The following is a 20,890-nucleotide window of genomic DNA, read 5'->3' as shown; positions in this document are numbered from 1 at the left end:
CATCTCTCCCCTCCCCCATCCTGAGTGATAGTCATTCCTAATGATTCCTGGTAAAGAGCTACTATATTCTGTCTGGATTACACCCTCTATCACTATATTGGCAAAAGGGAACAAATACAATTGTAACAAAACAAAGATGACATGCACTAAGCTACTGAATCTATCGGGGTTAGCCAAAAAATATTTAATGCATTACGTCTATTATATTCACTGAATATTCATACAATCCTCACATGTGCCATCATACATGCGATTATCTTCATAACAGATATATGGGAATCCAATGTATAGTGAATTTAGGTTTTAGTTCCTACTTTCTCCTCTAAGAAAGGACTAAGATGCCCTGATAAACTTTATAAATATGGAGCCGATAACACAATCCTGAACAGAGACTCCTTTAGTAACATGTAATTTAGTCCACTTTAGGTAACATGGATGGCAGGCCTCAGAATAGTCTGTAATGAAGCCTTCCTTTGGGTATGCTGTAATGATAGCCCATGTGTAACTCCAGGAGAAGAGCTCTTTAGCCAGATGTTTGCTGGTAATAGCTCCTGTGGGACTGGGGTTAACCATTGCCAGGATCAGCCATGGCACCTAAATATTTGCAGACAACCATATACTGTACCTGTCTGACTCTATTCTCTATGTCTGAACATTATTACACCCAGGTAACCAATATAATATCCTCAGTCCCTGGGATATGACCCACAGGCTTTAACTGTCTATAGCGATCTGTATAGAAAATACCTAATATACTTGTTTTTATGGTCAGGGTTTGTTTTCTTCCTGTGGATTCACATACAGGCCATGTGCAGGAGTGGCCATTTATAAAGCATCTGCCTATATAGTGGCTGTGGTTATAATATTTCCTTACTAATAAACACCATAACATTACAGGAAGACTTGAGGAAGTGTGTGTGTGTGTGGGGGGGAGTTCTGGAGAACACATTTGGGGGATGAGTATATGGAAATAAAAACTGGTATAAACAAGAAGGAAAAAATAAGAATAAAAAACTCTATAGCAAATAATCCAGTGTCCATCAACACTGATATATGTCTCCCAACCTCTGCTCTGAAAGGGCAACGTGACACATACATGACACATCCAGGGCCGCTTTAACCAGAGGGCACATGATGCACATGCACCGGGCCCACCCTGCGCAGGGACGACTTTTGCTCTTTGCGACCAATGGGGTCGCACAGTGCTCCGGCCACCAGCCTGCCAGGGGGGCGCCATCGGGATGGGTAAGTTACCCATCCATGGCGCCCCCTGCAGGGCCCCCCTCACCTGCTGCTGCGCTCTGCACTGTAGCTATGAGCGCTCGTAATGAGCGCTCATAGGTACAGGCAGCAGCAGCGGCACTGACAGGTCGGGAGCCATTGGCTCCCTCCCTGTCAGTCATCCTTGTGGCCGCAGGCGGTGCTTTGCCTGCGGTCACAAGAGGCCGCTCTTTCGTAGTGGTATCAGCGCTGAGTGACGTCACTTAGCGCCGACACCGCGAGAGGGGAGAGCGGCCTCTTGTGACCGCAGGCAAAGCACCGCCTGCGGCCAAAAGGATGAGGTGATGAGAAGAGGAACGCACGGACCAATGTGAGTATAAAGTGTTTTTTTTTTATTTGCTATATGGGAGGGGCAGCACAAAGGGGGGCTATATAACCGGGGGGGGGGGACAGCACACAGCGGGGTTGTATACTACTAGGGGTGCCACGGGGGGGGGGGGGGCACACAGGGGGTATACATAACTCGGGGAGGGCACAGGGGGGCTGTATACTACTGGGGGTTCAAAGGGGGTATATATAACGGGGTGTGCACAGGGGGGCTATATACTACTGGGGGGTGCACAGTGGGGTATATATAACAGGGAGCGCACGGGGGTATATATAACTGGGGGGGTATATATAACAGGGAGCACAGAGGGGGGCTATATACTACTGGGGGGTGCACAGGGGATTATATATAACTGGGGGGCTGCACAGGGGGTATATATATAACTGGGGGAGCGCACAGGGGGGTATATATAACAGGGAGCATAGAGGGGGGCTATATACTACTGGGGGGGTGCACAGGGAGGTATATATAACTGAGGGGGGCTATACACTACTTGGGAGCACAGGGGATATATATACAACTGGGGGGCGCACATGGCGGCTATATACTACTCGGGGGTGCACAGGGGATATATATATATATATAACTGGGGGATGCACAGGGTATATATATATATAAATGGGGGGTGCACAGGGGTTATATATAACTGGGAAAGCATACTGGGGGGAGCACAGGGGATATATATACTACTGGGGGTGCACAGGGGGACTATATACTACTGGGGGAGTACAGGGGATATATATACTACTGGAGGGTGCACAGGGGGGTATATATACTACTGGGGAATGCACAGGGGGACTATATACTACTGGGGGGAGCACAGGGGATATGTATACTACTGGAGGGTGCACAGGGGGGTATATATACTACTGGGTAATGCACAGGGGGACTATATACTACTGGGGGAGCACAGGGGATATACATACTACTGTGGGTGCACAGGGGGAGTATATACTACTGGGGGAGCACAGGGGATATATATACTACTGGGGGATGCACGGGGGGGTATATATAACTGGGGGAGCACAGATGGGGCTATATACTACTGGGGGCAGCACACAAGGGGTCTATATACTACTGGGGGCAGCACAATGGGGTCTATATACTACTGGGGGGTGCACAGGGGGTATATATACTACTGGGAGCAACACCTAGTGGTCTATAGTACTGGGGGCAGCACACAGCTGTGGGGGAGCACAGAGGGGTGTAACTACTATATAGGGGGAAATAGGGGGGTAACTACTGTATAGAGGTACAGGGGACCTTACTACTGTATGTGTTGGAGCCTAAAGTGTTTTTTCTGGCAGATTCTGGAAAGAAGATTCACAGCTGGGGAAGACTTCAAGGTGGCCCAGGCTGGATGGAGTGAAAGAAAAGGTGAAAGACTCTGATGAGAGAAGACGCCCCCTGTGAGTAAATGGATGTAACTGTTATAGGGCTGTAGTGATAGTGGTCATGGTGTGGCGGTATTATATAATGGTATCATTGGTGATATCGTTATGAGGTAACTACCATATGTATTGGGGCTCTTAATACAGTGTGGGGACATTTTCAGGGGATTATACTGTGTGTGGAGCTCCGATTCTGATAACGCTGGGTTGGGGGGCCCACTCTTGAGGCCTGTGCACTGGGCCCACCAATGTATTAAAACGGCCCTGGACACATCCATGACACATACATGACACATACATGACGTGGATCTCATACAATATGAATAGCTGCTCATTAACCTGTCCCTGTCCATTTCGGAAGGCTTTTGTAACATCTGATTTTTTGTTGATGTATCTATCCCCAAAGTTATGAACTCCTGCGGAATATGTTGGCCCTATATAAATAAAATTATAATTTTTTTTAAAAAGTGCATGTTAAGTGACATTAAAAAAATTACATATGAACTGTCAATTGTTTTCCCACTAAATGTAATGTAAGTGAACGGGGGAAAAAACAGACACATAATAGACATATTTTGAGGTGTAATACAGCCTCAAAATACACTCCAAAAATGATAGGGCAGAATTTTTAAAGATGAGCAGAGCAGAGATTTTACACACCAGTTAAAGTGCGCCTTGAGCTGGCGTAGATTACAGCTACAATTTACACCAATGATAGCGCGTCTGTCGACTACTCAGATAAGGGAGATAAATATGAGGGCTCTACACAGCCTCATCCACCTTAGTGACTGTTCTGACAGAGGGATAATGTACCACCAGTTCCTGAGACGCTAGGGCAGAGGAAACAAGCTATGCTTTCTATTGTCACTTTTGCAAACATGGAAATAAACCATCACATATCCCAGTAGTGATGAGCTACTCTCTGGATCTGGATACTGGAGGGGGTGTCACTCTCTATGGTATTCCTGATAAGGAAGTCTACATAAAAATAATAAAGATGTTGTCTCATTGGTAGCATGTCATCAGATACTGCTATTAATGTCCCAACAGCTCCTCATGCCTTTATAGGAGGCTGCATCGGAGGCTGCCACTGACTATACCGAAAACTGAGTGCAGTCAAAGGAGCAGGTCACTTTCCTGGTAGCACTGTCACTACATTCACATTGCTATAAATCTGATGTGTCAGATCTGATGTGATGTGCGGTTTTGTTTATCTGATTATTAGTCTGTTGGATGAAAGCTCCACCGTACAATTTTACATTGTAATGTAAATATTTTACAACAGTGCAAGACAACCCATCAGAGAAGTACTGTACTGGAACAAGGCGGGGTTTTGTTTTATAAACAGTGCCACAATTGTAAGCAGGTTGTGTATGGTACTGCAGCTAAGAATATTTGTATGGAGCTGCGCTGCAAGGCCAGGCAACTTAAGGTCATCTAGAAATACCCTGTATCCTAAGCGCAACAGAGGAACCTTTATATAAGAATTGTTATTTTACCCTAACCAAGGCAGATATAACTATTACAGAGCAATACACTGTACTTACCCACTATTTCTATCAGATGGGATAACACCACTCCATCCCGAAGGTCCAGCCGGAGGTCCTGTACAGGACTGACCCCTGCCTTCTTCTTCAGCTGGGAGTTCACCCAGGCCACATAAGCCTGTAGCTGTTGCTGTAAAACAATAAATCAAAAACAGAGAATAAACATACAAGAGCAAATAACAGTGAAACATACAAAGTGTAAATGCCATGCATTATGATCCACAGGGAAAATATATTATATATATATATTTATTTATATTAAATTCACATTGAGGGTATGTACACACAACAAAAAACATGGTGTGAACATACTCTTAAATCTTATGAAATGTCATTGTGAAAAACTTCTGCAACTAACCTACAGTACATGATATAATCTATATGTTATAAGCATTCTAGTTTTAGTCACTGCTTTATTTACAACAAGCCTTCCCAATGGACTGCGAAATTCTATATATAAATTAAATGACTAGATTGCATGAGAAAAAAAATATTATATAAATTCAGGCGTTGAAGTGTGAGGTATATAAACCAAGTATATGTGAAGTATATAAACCACGAGTTGGGGATTACCACGTGCAGTGAGGTCACCCATCAAAGACCTGCAGTGATTGTTGTGGCAGGCCAAATCCCGGGACTCTGTTGGGTCACATGCCCTGTGTCAATCGTAGATGCTGAGTCAGTCGGATGTCCAACATCCACATGACAATGGACCTCTAACACAATAACAGGAAGCTAAAGATAAGCGGGAGCAGATTCACTGTATGTATATATCACATAAGGCCATGTTCACACAGCGTATGTTCTGCACAAATCACATACGTTGCATTTCAATGAATGGAATCCAGGCTGGAGTGTACACACATAGTATACGCTCCGCCTGGGATTCCATCCAGCCGCATGAAAAGCTTGACATGTGAATTTTCTGCGGCCGCTATTCATTGAATAGCGCCCGCAGAGAACTCACGTTACTAAGGGAATTTCCATTTTCAGATACTCAGACACTTCAGTGATAGGTTTGACCTTTTAGACCCCCCAAAGACCCCCTATGAATGGAGCTGTGTTGTAGTTTCCTGCACAGCGGGTAACATCAGATTTCACTGTTAAAGGAAACACAGTGAATGAGCTAGCACTGGCACTTCACGCCATGCATTTTGTTGTCTTCTTCATACCCATTTTCTGTACTGACTGGTGAGATGTGATGTCACAATCACAAGCAATAATGCAAACAAAATGCAAAAAAAAAAAAAAACAACATAGCCTAAAGACATGGGAAAGTCAGGTCCCTATAAAAAGATACTTTGCTTTGGTGGGAAAGTCCTGATAATTATAAAGAATGATAGCTATTAAAGTCTTATTCATGACACAAAGAAAATACATTGTACTGATGTGACCAAAACACCTGCAAAGTGAAGAATTAGTTGGGACGCTTAAAAGCAGCAACATATTTTACTTGCAAATGACGGCCGCCATGCCATGACCGAGGTGACAGCCGTCAAGCATATGCTAACACTAACAAACAGGCTCTGCCGTCATTGCAGCTGAAGGTTTGTTTACGAGGGACAAGCAGGTCTATGGCTCTGCTCCTGGGGAAGAATAGCCCATCTGTGTCTGTCACACTGTAGACATTGTTTACCAGCCTCTCATTACCCAGGGCTGCTCTCCAGGCTTTGGCTCTATGACAGATATCGAGCTGCCATGCAACAATTACTTAAGATAACATTTATAAGGCAAAGGGAAAATCAATATGAGAAGGATGCCGACGCTCTCTATCCTGGCAATTGTAGGAGACCAGTAATAGAAAGAGCCTGGGCGAGACTGGAACAGTGAATGGCATTGAGAGGTCACCTGCGTATAACAATGAATCCATGTGTCAGCATCCTGTCACCTTGAGGCGACTTTGTTAGCAATTATAGGACGCAAAGGACACTGAGATGGTGCCTGACAAGTGTCAGCTCTATACAAGTCATCAGCGATTACTACTGGAAGAACAAAAGGCTTCTTTCTACATTTCTGATGAATTGTTATAAATGTAGTTTCTGTAAGATTTAGCGTCAATCTACACACAGCTAGCTGACTTTTATAGAATATATGGGTACAGTATATGTGGATAGTTTATTGGTTATTCGTTAGCGTCTTCCCATTCCTTTCTACCAGTAGTTACAGCTTATGCTGCTTTCACACTGTGGCAATGTACATCCAAATCCATTTCACTTAAAGGGGTTGGCCACTTTATAGTAAAATAGTTTAGTGTACAGTATAAGTAAGTGTACTCACTGTATATACTGACTGCAGCTCCCTGTGTACCTCATAGAGCTAAAGCCAGGCTCCACTTCTCTAGGTGGTGCTGTCCTGCTCTGTGGTGAGTCTGTCCATAAGATGGCCGACATAGAGGAGCATGTGATCATGTCCCGCCCTCAGGTGTCCACCATTGAGCCTATAAATATATATAAGCAATAGGATAGGTTTTGGTGTATGAGTATGTATGATGTATGGGACTCCCCCAATGAATAGATCCTGTAGACGCTGTTGATGCAGTGTGAAACCTGCCTTAGGGCCAGTTCACACTGAGGAATCAGCACTGAATTTCAGCACTGATTCCTTGATGAAAATTCCGCCCGAAGATATAGTGCAGAGCCGAATTCCATTGAGTTCAATTGAATTTGCCCTCTGTAGTTCACACAGCAGAATTTTCTGTGTGGAATTTTCCACAGCAGATCCACTTTCTGCCAGAAGAATTGACATTTCAATTCTTCTGATGGAATCCCATAGAAATGATTTCAAGAAGAGTTTCTGTTCTGAAATGTTTCAGCGCAGAATGTTTGCGGAAATTTAGCACGGAATCCGAGCAGGATAGGAAAAAATGAATGAATTTGATTAAATGAAAAGTTAATTTGCGCAAAATTTCGCCAGGGGTAATTCCATGCGAAATACATTCTTTGCGAATTCCGCAGAGAATTACATGACAATTTCACACAGAATTCCACGAAAACACTTTCCGCCCAGAAATTTTTCCTTGCCGATTCCTCAGTGTGAACAAGCCCTTAGTGGTATCTTCCATTTGCCTAGTAGTTACAGTACTGTCTTCTATTTCCTCCAGTAATCATAGCCATGCCATCTTCTTCCTCCAGCTCAATGTCCCTATTGCTATCTCAAAGCTATGTCGTTGCTGCAGAAATCAATGCAGGCGCGCACAGACAGCAACCACTATCTGACAGCCCTTGTGTGGCCTATCTGCTGAGAATGGAGGTTACGGACACTAGATACCAACAATAGCTAGGTGCCTACCAGACATTATGACAAATCTGCTTCAATTTATCTTTTTGTAAGCCAAAAATATTGGAATACCTTTTGGAATGGGGCCAGACTGCTCAGGGTATGGCCAACGTGTTCTCTGGATTCTCTGGATAGACTTAATGGGGTTTGCAGCCTCCCAACACGATAGTATTCAGATCCTGCGCACAAATAGTTGTCACTCAGTGAGCTCAATGAGTCAGAGCAGTGTGGTCACCATGTCAGGACTAGGCTAGATATAACAATCCCATTATGGATTATGAAGGCCACGTTGTGTAGAAAATGCATCGTTTAGCAGGTGGCCTTTGGTTTCTATAGAAAAGGATGGATGAGTAGCTCACTACATCACAATGTCCAAGCACTGTTATGGTCAGGAAGGACAGTCATGACTAAAACCACCTGCTGCCAGCATTCAGAGCACTGTGGTAGGAACAAGTGCCCGTTCTATAGAGACCTCAAAGGATGTATGAGGAAAACCCAGAGCTATGAACATAGAGCAAGGACAAGTGCATGGTGGTGGCATCTATAGCTGCACTAGTCCTATACGAGCACAGGCCAGCTCTTCAGTCACAGTTATCCTGCTTTCTTTCTCTTGCAAATTTGAGAGAATTTTAACCTGCCAGGCCATTTCATCTACCTCAAAACATAGAAAAAAATCGGAACATTAATGTAGATTTAAAGGTGTACTCCAGTGAAAAGTTTTTTTTTTTCTTTGAAATCAACTGGCATCAAAAAGTTATATAGATTTGTAATCTACTTCTTTTTAAAAATGTCAATTATCCCAGTACTTATTAGCTGCTGTATGTTCTGCAGGAAGTGGTGTATTCTTTCCAGTCAAAGGGCGGGTTCATACTGAGGAATTCTCGCGGATAATATCCGCGGAATTCCGTCGGCTGTCTGCGCGCCTTTCCGCCGGTTCCATAGACACCATTCTATGGGCCGGTGTGTTCCCCTATCCACCGAAAGAAGTGACATAGCGGTATACGCCGGCCCATAGAATGGTGTCTATGGAGCCGGCGGAAAGGTGCGCGGCTGTGCACGCAGATAGACAGTGGAATTCTGCGGATATTATCCGCGAGAATTCCTCAGTATGAACCCACTCTGACACAGTACACTGCAATCTCTTTCAATGACAGGAACTGCCCAGAGCAGGAGAAGTCTTTTAGGGGGACTTGCTGCTGCTCTAGACAGTTCCAGACATGGATATAGGTGGCAGCAAAGAGCACTGTGTCAGACTGAAGAGAATACACCACTTCCTGCAGGGCATACAGCAGCTGATAAGTACTGGAAGGCTTGAGATTTTTTAAATAGAAGTAAATTACAAATCTATAAAACTATTTGACAACACTTTAAATCTACATCAATGTTCCGATTTAATTTTTTTTATACCTAAACATGTTTTATACCTAAAGGAGTTTTCCAGTAAGACAAGTGATAAATGTATGATCATTGGGGGTACTACTGCTGCTAAGACCCCCGCTGATCTCAAGAACAAAGGTTTCTATGTTCTCGATGGGAATGGAGCGGCAATGCACTGGCGTTACCACTGCTCCGTTCATATCTGTAGGACTTGTTTAGCACAATCTCAGCCCCATAACGGTAAAATAAAGCGGCTGTCACAGGAGCATATTGAGCTCCATTCCAGAGGGTATTGCAGAGTGCCAATCTCAAATTCATTGGGGTCCCGACAGTCAGCCCCCAGCAATCATACGTTTATCATCTATTCTTTGGATAGATGATAAATATGTTTATTGGGAAAACAACTCTAGTATCTTCTAGTACTCTGGTAGCCCATCTCTGGACCTGTTCTGTTTATCTATTTAAGTATTTTGTAGGTAAGGTCTGCTGGTTATATAGGTCAGATCACTGGATTCTTGCAGGTTTTTAGATATGTCAGTACTGTATGTCATATGTCAGTCAGTCTGAGAATAATAAAGGACCCTTCCAGTTCTGAATGTTCCCATCACATCAGATGGTATAGTTAATGTCTGGTCACTCTTGTTCTTGTGGAGAAACTTGCCGATATTCCCAAGGGAACTGCATGTCAACTGCAAAGAAAATTCTCTACTAAAAACTTCCCTGCGGTGTCCTGCCATGGGAAACTGGCATGGTTACAGCCAACAAGCCACGCACCTCAATTAGGTCGGAGCAATGGGATCCAGCGATTTACTGGGGGTAATGGAGATATTTAATGGCTTTTCTCTCCATATTCATTAGTTTCTCATAGCAGCCAGGCACTGGCAAGGCCACAGAGCTGTATTCATAAAAGCAAATGACAACATGTCGGAAAAAAAATTTTAAAATATTTTTTGCATTTGTGTATTTTGCTGCAGTGAGATAAAAGATGTCAGCAGGTGTAAGAGCGCTTCGAGGGCACAAAAAGAAAGGACAGACTATACAAGTACAGCACATTCATGGCAACACAAACCCCCCATACAGAGGTAATTCCACCAAATGTGCTATTCATAACGGCAATGGACACGTGAAATTAACTAAAAGGGATGTGTCATCATAACAAGGCCTATTGCATAAATCAAATTTTTATGTCATACATATATTTTTGAAGAATTTGGAGTTGTATTTTAATTTTAGATTTTATTGTCTATATGATATATGATATAATTCTGAAATCTTGCAGTTTTTATTCTCACCAATAGGTCTAAAACTAAGCGGATCCTTCCTGTTCTGTGTGTAGTGATAGGAGAAGGCTGCTGCTAAGGGTCCTTTTACATATATGATATGGGGCAGTCTACGGAAGCAAAAGAGCACATGATCAGCAAGAGTTCTCCTGATACAAGTAATAAAGCGGTCGGGCCGCAGGAAAAATCCCTGCATCCTTCTTGAAGTAATTTAATTACATTGATATCGGCTGCATATCTCCTGTTTACACTGAAAAGATACGATCAGCCGACGAGCTCATCTGCTGTTTGCTGCCACTTTTACACAGGCCAATTATCGGCCAAATCAGAGTTTCTAGGAAGGCCCTGTGCCGATAATTGGCTTGTGTAAAAGGACCTTAAGTTATCTGTACAGCATTAGGCCGAGTTCACACTATGTAAGACACTGGCTGTTCTGGCCGGATGAACTTTATTTTTTTAGAATTGGGATGCAGGCACATTCCAGTGTGCTCGCATCCCAATTACCCATAGCTGACAATGTATAGTCCGACCGGAGCCGCACTTTACATTGTTTGAACTGTCAGTGTTGTGCGGCTGCTATTCAACGAATAGCGGCCACACAAAACTGACATATCAGTTTTTTTCTACGGCTACAAGGAATCCGGTCCGGAGTGTATGCTATGTGTATACACTCCAACAGGGATTCCATTACAACCAATGTAACTGGCAATTTCATTAAATAATAGCTGTGGTTGCAAAACTGCAACTACGACCGTTGTTTAGGGTACAAACCCACACACCGTATATGCAGCGTATTTACTACTGCGATACGCAGCAAATACGCAACAAATACGCAGCAAATACGCAGCAGATTAGATCTAAATAACTGAACACAGCATCAAATCTTCACCATCACATCTGCTGCGTATTTGCTGCGTTTTTGCTGCGTATACGGTGTGTGGGTTTATACCCTTAATGAAATTATACGTTGTGTGAACATAGCATTACAGTGATAGGTGACACCAGTAGATAGAGAAGACAATAGATGTCTCCTCCTCATGGAATGACCTCTTTCTAAGGTCATAGAATATGCTCAGTAATGTTTCTCACTCATGTTAATGGGACAGGTCCAATCCATTATCATCTATGTCCATAGGGCTTACTGAACACATGAAGTGGATGGTTAGTGTAACTTTTCTGTTAACTGACTAAATGCATTAATAAATGGTTCCTGTGCAATTTGTCAATGACAGTGCCCCCTAGTCATGCTATAACTTGCAGTAAAAGGTATAAATAATAGTAATAATAATAATAATAATAATAATAATAATAAAAACATGAGGAAGAAATAAAACAAAATCTGCAGAAATTTGGGGATTTCAAGTAGTTTTTTGAGGGTCTCTGCTAAAAAAAGTGCAAACATTTTTATTACACATGGATGAAACATATACACCAAATCTCCCAGATCATACACAGGATGCTGAGTGATCACAAGCTAACCAACATGTTAGCAGAACTGCATACATCACTGTTAGCTACACCTGTCATGCGGTGCAATGATGCTGGTAACATTACATGAGCTATGCAGCTGACGGCAAACCCCGATGCAGGAAACAAGACATCAATCCATCAGTATAAGTGCTGCCTGGCCACATGAAGCAGTGCTTATCCATGCAGTATCATTGGACTCCTTGCGACCCAGACATGTTCTTCTTATGATATTCTCATTACAACTACTTCAGTAATCCAATGTCTATGGGCGCTGCCTGGATGTCCATGGATATAACAGGACCGGCTTTATCTATCTAAGATTACTTTCTGCATTTTAAGGAATAAAAAAAAAAAAAAGACAACGTGTGTACTGGCCTAATATCTACAAATAAATTATGGTGTAAAAAACATGAAGTCAGAGAAAAGCACACTTGCTGATGAGGTCTCATACACACAAAAGGGTCTTATAACAGTGCACAGAGGCCATATGACTCTGTAGTACAGGGATAGAGAACCTTTGGCGACGCACGTGCTGCAAAACTACAATCCCTATCATGTCTGGAAATGGATGTCAAAGTATGATGGGAATTGTAGTTTTGCAATGGCTGGAGGGCCAAAGGCTCCCCATCCCTGCCCTAATAAGATATGGTCTGTGTTTAAATACCAGCAACAGCTAGACTTATTCAATGGGTTATCCAGGATTGCTTTGTTGGTCTGTTTTTCATTGCCCCTGGTAGCCAGAATCCTGCTTCATACTGACGAGGGGAAAATACCCTGAAACAGCTGTCTGTGGATGCCTGCCTTGGTAAACCCTTGTCATGTCGCAATACTCGCCACAGAGTTAGACTTTGACGCAAAAGGGGCCACCCTGGTATTTCCCTATTTATGTTCCAATACTCGCAACCGAGTGGGACTTAAGGGGCTATGTATCAGGGTGGCAAAAGGCTTTCCTTCTCTGGAGGGATATCTGGCTATTCCTGTGTTTTGAGGACCCTTTTTGCATATTTAAATTTATAGGGGGCATTGTATCAGTGGAGACTCTTGAGTGAGTATTCCACCGTTTTTTTTTTGTCGCTGATCTCCTTGAGCTCAATGATTGCTGTGTTTTGTTTATCCATGATTAGAAAAACATAACAGCTTTCTTCCAAAAAAAAACACACTCATGTCCTCAGGTTGTGTGTGGTATTATAATTCACCTCCATAAACTTCAATGGAACTTTGACGCATACTTCACACCCAAACTTAGGACAAGAGTCATGCTGTTTCTGGAAGAAAGCAGATATGTCTTTCCTATTATGTCTCATGTAATGTCTGGACGCTGATACCTATCTGCACAGTGTGTATAGAGTTACAAGCCTCTGTATGTGGAGTCCAGTACACTTTTATGGGCGCCCTATGAAGACACATGACATCTCAGGCCAGATAGCAGTGTTTGGGTCCAATACAAGCTGAGATAGGAGCATCCAACTCATTCTGGATAAAAATAGCTGGTATATTTGCCTTCCCCGACATGGCCTGTTTTCACAGTGGAATAAGCTGATTCAGACATGGAGCAGCTCAGTCATCCAGAAGACAAGCGTTGTTAAAGTCACAGTATACGCTACATAGAAGCTACAAAGTGCAAAGGCACATAAATGTTTTATGGGTAGCTGTACAAACCAGACCCCCCCCCCCCCCCCCCTATGCGCTCAGCCGCAGCGGCCAGGGGAATCAGATGCACAGACCAGGGTCAGTGGGACTAGGCCAGGGATGACAAGAACATAACACAGTATCTACCAGAAGACGTCTCTCTATGTGTCTGGCAGTCCTGATTTTCAGGATATTTGGGCTGCAGCTAATTATATGCGCTAGATCAAACACTGGACCGCCTATTATCTGGAGGCTTACTGCCGGATTTCCTTATCATCCTGTATCTGTAATGTGATGAGTGACTGGCCGTGCACTGGGAAAAGACAGAAAGAAAAGGATGTACACACAGCACTACACTGCTAGCAAAGCATAGAGGATACATCCAGCACTCAGGCGGCCACATAAAAAACGTAAAGATAAAAAGAAACGCTACATGCATCCTATAGCCATATGTGTATTTACCACACCGATCTGTCTTTTTAGCCTTTGGTAGCATATTTGTGCCCACTGTCAGATAAATCATCATGGCAGCTTCTCATCACCACTTGCTGAGACGGCAAAACTGATTAATGTCGGCATAAACCGCCATTTATCATCCTCCCGCCTGACCGGAGGCGTCATACACCCGGCTCTTTAATAAATCTCCGCAATTTGCTTAAGAGCCCTGAGATTTTTTTTTTTTTTTTTAAATTGTTGAAGGAGATCAAGGTAATCCTGATATATAAAGCCAATGTGAAATAAAAAAAATCTTCATAGAGATGTTCATTTGTAAGATTTTTAAAGGCACATAGAGGCCCTGGACCACATGGATTGAAGAGAGCATCTGGAAAAGAAGAGTCTGCAGACTGAGGCCTCCTGTCACCTCTCCTGACTTCTCAGTTTTATTAAATTTTTATTTTTTTATTGTATTAGAACACTGGGGGGGGATTTATAAAGATCAGCAGACTCATATGCCCCCCTGCAGTCTGATGGATTTACTAAGAGACGCAAGCCTCTGGCGGGACCTATGCCTGCCTAACAGCGGGTGCAGAAATCCCACATCTGCTCTGGAGCAGGTGTAGATTTCTGCCATGGTTTCCAGGTGTAAACCATTATAAATTGGGCAGAGGAGAAGGTGAAGGCAAAAATCTGCACCATCCCCCAGAGGGGCGCCAAGGCCGCACATTGGTAAATGTGCCCCTCTGTGTTGTGGCATTCATCTATTATTCCTCTTTAAGGTTTATAAATATTGACAACTGACAAAGGGGTGTATCTATACACAGATACTATGAACATTGATTGGACGATGTAGGGACACACCCCTAAAACCAGGGTTGTGGAGTCGTTAAGCCGCAGCTCTGACTCCGACTCCGACTTTTGAATTTAATCAGGACCGACTCTGACTCCTGCTCCTTCATAAATGGCCGGTCATATACCAGGGGAGTTACTTATCACACTGGCTACGCAGCTTCTCCCTAATGTCCTAAATGATCCTGGGGCATAAAGGAATACTGTATATACAGCAGATTCTCCTGTGTGTGCAGTGGATGCAGCCAGTCTCCAGCCTCCATGTCCTGAACTACTCACAACTAGACTAGATGAAGCAGGTTGTCTTTTCCTGCTGACAATCTTCTATGTACCTATAAAATTCATATCAAAACTCAATTTTAAATTGTTCTAAGATTGTTTTTAAAGCTGGAGTTAGAGTCGGTACATGTTTTCCGACTCCAGACAAAACTAGTTCAAACTCCACGACTCCGACTCCACAGCCCTGCCTAAAACGGCTAACACCTAGTTATCAGTTTATATAAAACTTTAAGAAGGCATACTATTATATTGAATAATATTGGTTACTAAAATACACATTAGGAGAGATAATGGTCCTCTTTAAGGTGAATTTGCAAACCAAATTCTGTGTTTAATTTCCAAAAGCTCTGAGAGCTTACTGCATACTGTTTATACAGTGAGTGCCGTTTTTATTAAAGGGGTAGTTCAACCAAAAAAAAAAGTTCTTTCAAATCAACTGGTGCCAGAAAGTGCCGGAAATTTGTAATTTACTTCTATTTAAAAAAAAAAAAATCTCAAGTCGTATCAGCTGCTGTATGTCCTGCAGAAAGTGGTGTATTCTTTCCAGTCGTCCACAGTGGTCTCTGCTGCCACCTCTGTCCATGTCAGGAACTGTCCAGAACAGCAACAAATCTCCATATAAAAAACTCTCCTGCTCTCTAGACTGGAAATAATACACAACTTCCTGCAGGACATACAGCAGCTGATAAGTATCAGTAGAAGTGACATTTTTTAATATACATAAATTACAAATCTCTGGCACTTTCTGGCACCATTAAATGTGAAAGATTTTTTTTTTGTGAATCACTGCTTTAAATAACACTTTTATGAATATACTTATGAGTCCATTCAGTGCACTGGGGCATTCCTGTACTCCTCTGTGCCCCAAAACAGCCGCCTGCTTGTTCTCCTAACAATTCTACCTTGCCTCGGTAATCATCAGGGGGCATTGTTAGAAGAACAGGCAGTCGGCCGTAATTTAAACCCGCCGTTATAATAGTGGAAAAAACTATTATAAAATTTTTTACAATGATAAATTATGGCCAAGTTATATAATTCCACCAATATATGTGAATATAACCTCCTACTGCATTAGCATTTGGCAACATTGCTTCTCATTGCCGGGGATCTTGCTTTTTCCTTGAAGTTTTCAAGTGTATAATTGTGTATTTCAATGAATTAATGGGGGATCTACTCTATCTACTGTAATAGGAGAGAGTTATGAAAGCCAGTGCAGCAATGGCCAATAGTAACCCATGAGATCCCAGCTCTTATTTCCGCCAGCCCTCTGGCATTGTGTGATTTCTTGTATTGTCAGTGCCGCAGCATGAGACATGTACAAGGCGTAGCTAGAGATATAGATCGGAGTTTGCCAACAGCCCAAAGGGGGAAGGGGGTCTAAAGTTATTCGTTTTCCATTGAATGAAATGATTAGAAAAGCAGGACGGGCTCAGATAAGAGCGGCATTATACATGACTGGCAGCTAAATGGATACACTTAGTTTTAATTACGCCAAATAACAATCTTATCATTGCCAAGGAAACCTGCCAAATAGCATAAGGGGGGCACGCCGAATGGAGACATAAACTGTAACGGAGTCATTCACTGTATATAACACAGCTGCCATATGCCAGGCCAGGCCCAGCAATGCCAATATCACTCTTTTATATATCCACATCTCTATACAGCTGCAATGTGTTCCACATTGTGCATGGATGCCAACAGGGGAGATTTATGAAAGGGTGTAAATATACACCTGGTGTAAACTGCCCACAGCAACCAATCACAGCTCAGCTTTCAGCTCTGGTAAAATATAAGAGGAGCTGTGATTGGTTGCTGTGGGCAGTTTACATAAGGTGTATATTTACACCCTTTCATAAATCTCCCCCTACATGACTTGTCTGATAATTTAAATGAATATATCCAGCTGCATGGTATACAGCAACATCACTTTTTTGGAATGAGTTAACATATACATTCACACATTGAGTGAGCACTCGTATACAGGCACGCACTACATAGGCATAGGATAGCAGTCACACCTGGGTCCTTGAGTGGGTCAAAATGCCATTCCCTCATTCAACTAGATGGGGTCTTGTTGTGACCAACAGGCAACGGTGACTGCAGTTAAAAGGAGAACCATCCATTTGTGGGTCCAGGAATGGCCATGTAGCCGTGTCTCTGTCAGGTAAGCTGCTGTGACATTATAACCGTGTCTCTGTCAGGTAAGCTGCTGTGACACTATAACCATGTCTCTGTCAGGTAAATGGCTGTGACATTATAACCGTGTCTCTGTCAGGTAAATGGCTGTGACATTATAACCGTGTCTCTGTCAGGTAAGCGGCTGTGACATGATAACCGTGTCTCTGTCAGGTAAGCTGCTGTGACACTATAACCATGTCTCTGTCAGGTAAGCTGCTGTGACACTATAACCATGTCTCTGTCAGGTAAGCTGCTGTGACACTATAACCATGTCTCTGTCAGGTAAGCTGCTGTGACATTATAGCCGTGTCTCTGTCAGGTAAGCTGCTGTGACATTATAGCCGTGTCTCTGTCAGGTAAGCTGCTGTGACATTATAACCGTGTCTCTGTCAGGTAAGCGGCTGTGACATGATAACCGTGTCTCTGTCAGGTAAGCTGCTGTGACATTATAGCCGTGTCTCTGTCAGGTAAGCTGCTGTGACATTATAGCCGTGTCTCTGTCAGGTAAGCTGCTGTGACACTATAACCATGTCTCTGTCAGGTAAGCTGCTGTGACATTATAGCCGTGTCTCTGTCAGGTAAGCTGCTGTGACATTATAACCGTGTCTCTGTCAGGTAAGCTGCTGTGACACTATAACCATGTCTCTGTCAGGTAAGCTGCTGTGACATTATAGCCGTGTCTCTGTCAGGTAAGCTGCTGTGACATTATAACCGTGTCTCTGTCAGGTAAGCTGCTGTGACATTATAGCCGTGTCTCTGTCAGGTAAGCTGCTGTGACATTATAACCGTGTCTCTGTCAGGTAAGCGGCTGTGACATGATAACCGTGTCTCTGTCAGGTAAGCTGCTGTGACACTATAACCATGTCTCTGTCAGGTAAGCTGCTGTGACATTATAGCCGTGTCTCTGTCAGGTAAGCTGCTGTGACACTATAACCATGTCTCTGTCAGGTAAGCTGCTGTGACATTATAGCCGTGTCTCTGTCAGGTAAGCTGCTGTGACATTATAACCGTGTCTCTGTCAGGTAAGCTGCTGTGACATTATAGCCGTGTCTCTGTCAGGTAAGCTGCTGTGACACTATAACCATGTCTCTGTCAGGTAAGCTGCTGTGACATTATAACCATGTCTCTGTCAGGTAAGCGGCTGTGACATTATAACCGTGTCTCTGTCAGGTAAGCTGCTGTGACACTATAACCATGTCTCTGTCAGGTAAATGGCTGTGACATTATAACCGTGTCTCTGTCAGGTAAGCTGCTGTGACATTATAGCCGTGTCTCTGTCAGGTAAATGGCTGTGACATTATAACCGTGTCTCTGTCAGGTAAGCTGCTGTGACATTATAACCGTGTCTCTGTCAGGTAAGCTGCTGTGACATTATAGCCGTGTCTCTGTCAGGTAAGCTGCTGTGACATTATAACCGTGTCTCTGTCAGGTAAGCTGCTGTGACATTATAACCGTGTCTCTGCCAGGTAAGCTGCTGTGACATTATAACTGTGTCCCTGCCAGGTAAGCAGCTGTGACATTATAGCCGTGTCTCTGTCAGGTAAGCTGCTGTGACACTATAACCATGTCTCTGTCAGGTAAATGGCTGTGACATTATAACCGTGTCTCTGTCAGGTAAGCGGCTGTGACATTATAACCGTGTCTCTGTCAGGTAAGCTGCTGTGACATTATAATTGTGTCCCTGCCAGGTAAGCAGCTGTGATATTATAGCCGTGTCTCGGTCAGGAAAGCTGCTGGGACATTATAACTGTGTCGCTGTCAGGTAAGCTGCTATATATCCATCCAGATCTTCTCAGGGTCTTCTAGATACCATACATATATTAGCATATTGCACACATTTATTGTGAACAAATAATGTTTTCTTGGTACTTTATGGTCTACTATACTACAATGGCATTAGTTTATTATTCCAATAATGTTGTGTAAAAGTAAACATATTTATTCTATTTGTCCTATGATCCACCAATAGAGCAAAACATGAATAATACCGAGATGACCCACTTGTAGTCAGTACGCATATAAATAGTATAGATGTTACCAGGAAAACATTACCCAACAAGTGAGGTCATACATTGGCCTTAAGGGCTCCCCTGGTTAACACGGGAACTAGTAATAAATAAACCTAATCCGCATTTATTGTAATTAGATTAAGGTGACTGTCGCAGGCAGAGCACTCGCCTAGTGGTGCACGGTTATGTAACAGTGTACGCAGCCCAACGTGACTGTCACAGCCTACTACAAGTAATAGGGACTACGACAACACATGCATACACCCCATGAATGCTATATGGATTATGGAGAGAGGGGGGCAGCCATGGTTGGTCTTCTTTGCTATTGTGCGATGATAACCTGAGCAGGACCTTTATTAGGAATGGGAACAGGCCCAAGGATCATGGAAATAGTGTGAAAGGTGGAAACACCTTCAAACCCAAACCGATCTACAAATACGCATGGCATTACAGATGATGATCCCTGTGCCGTCTATATTTTTCTCTGACCCATTGACTTTTATGGGCACTGTTGTAATGCAAATATGAATAGTATAGGTTCAAACCCCTAAAACAAAGATGGAGTAAACTACCATCACTTTATCAGGCAGAATTACCCCTTTAAGTAGCCTCTTCGTAGAAAAAAAGACATAAGGAGTCCCCATTTCTTACAGTCTTTATATACAGCAGGTCATTGATTGCTATGTAAAACTGATGTTCAGTCTCCATTTCTATCATACATCTAGGGAAGGATTGAAGTTTTTTAGCCGGCATTACTTGCACTTCAGGAAGTGGTTGTTCACTCTCTTGCACATCCTGTAGTATAATGTGAGGCAGGATGTCACCATATACCATAAGCCCTGTATAGTATCAGCTCAGCCATGCTGCAGGATGGAATTATACACCTCCGCATACCTAGAAAACCTGCACTCAAGCCCCACAAGTCTGTATCTCAGGGAGTGATAAACTACGACTATCCACAACGCACAATAAAAATAATATGAGAAAAGATGACAGTAATAAGAGTCTTACACTTATTCTGGTGAATGCACCTACACTCTACCATGGCTATAAGTAAATCACTGCTGCTTGTATAGGGAGAGATCCTGATAATAAGATGTGCAAGGCAACTACTTGTGATGCACTGCCCTCTTAAAGTATATAAAGGTGTATGCTGTGTTATTCTGTCCAGGATTTGTGATGGAATCTGCAACAGAGGCTTCTATTGGAACCGACAATACAGATGTTTACGTGTCCCTGACGTTATAACTTTCAGCAGTAGATGTGATATAAAGCAAGTTTGCAATTTACATGAATTATTTTTTTGTTAGTTATCATGCTGTAAAACAAAGCTATACTTACTTGTATCCAGGTCCAGTCTCCTGAAGCTTTTTTGTCTTGTGCTGGTTGAAAAAAAGGAGACTAAACACAGGAAGTCCCGGTGTTCTGAGCGCTCACAGAGAAGGCAGTAATTTGGTAGACCGACGCAATGAGCTGTGACTCTGTACTGGCCAGGACTTCATGTTTTTAGTCTTCTTTTTTCAAATAGTACAAGAGTAAAAATCTGCCTTTAGGA

At 43.0% G+C, this 20,890-nt stretch overlaps 1 protein-coding gene across 3 annotated transcripts in view; it reads right to left on the bottom strand.

Annotated features, from left to right (window-relative positions):
- The window catches only part of DIXDC1 (DIX domain containing 1), a 108,864-nt gene that overhangs the window by 57,493 nt on the left and 30,481 nt on the right, over positions 1–20,890 (bottom strand). For all 3 annotated transcript variants that reach the window (XM_069947318.1, XM_069947316.1, XM_069947319.1), the window contains one exon: positions 4,548–4,677. In XM_069947318.1, the coding sequence (XP_069803419.1) occupies positions 4,548–4,677 (130 nt within the window). The remainder of the gene's footprint in view (positions 1–4,547; positions 4,678–20,890) is intronic.

This window comes from Dendropsophus ebraccatus, chromosome 12 (genome assembly GCF_027789765.1).
Source record: "Dendropsophus ebraccatus isolate aDenEbr1 chromosome 12, aDenEbr1.pat, whole genome shotgun sequence".
NCBI classification, from domain to species: Eukaryota; Metazoa; Chordata; class Amphibia; order Anura; family Hylidae; genus Dendropsophus; species Dendropsophus ebraccatus.
The sequence above is the reverse complement of the archived record's forward strand: the minus strand, read 5'-3'. Positions and strand labels throughout refer to the sequence as shown.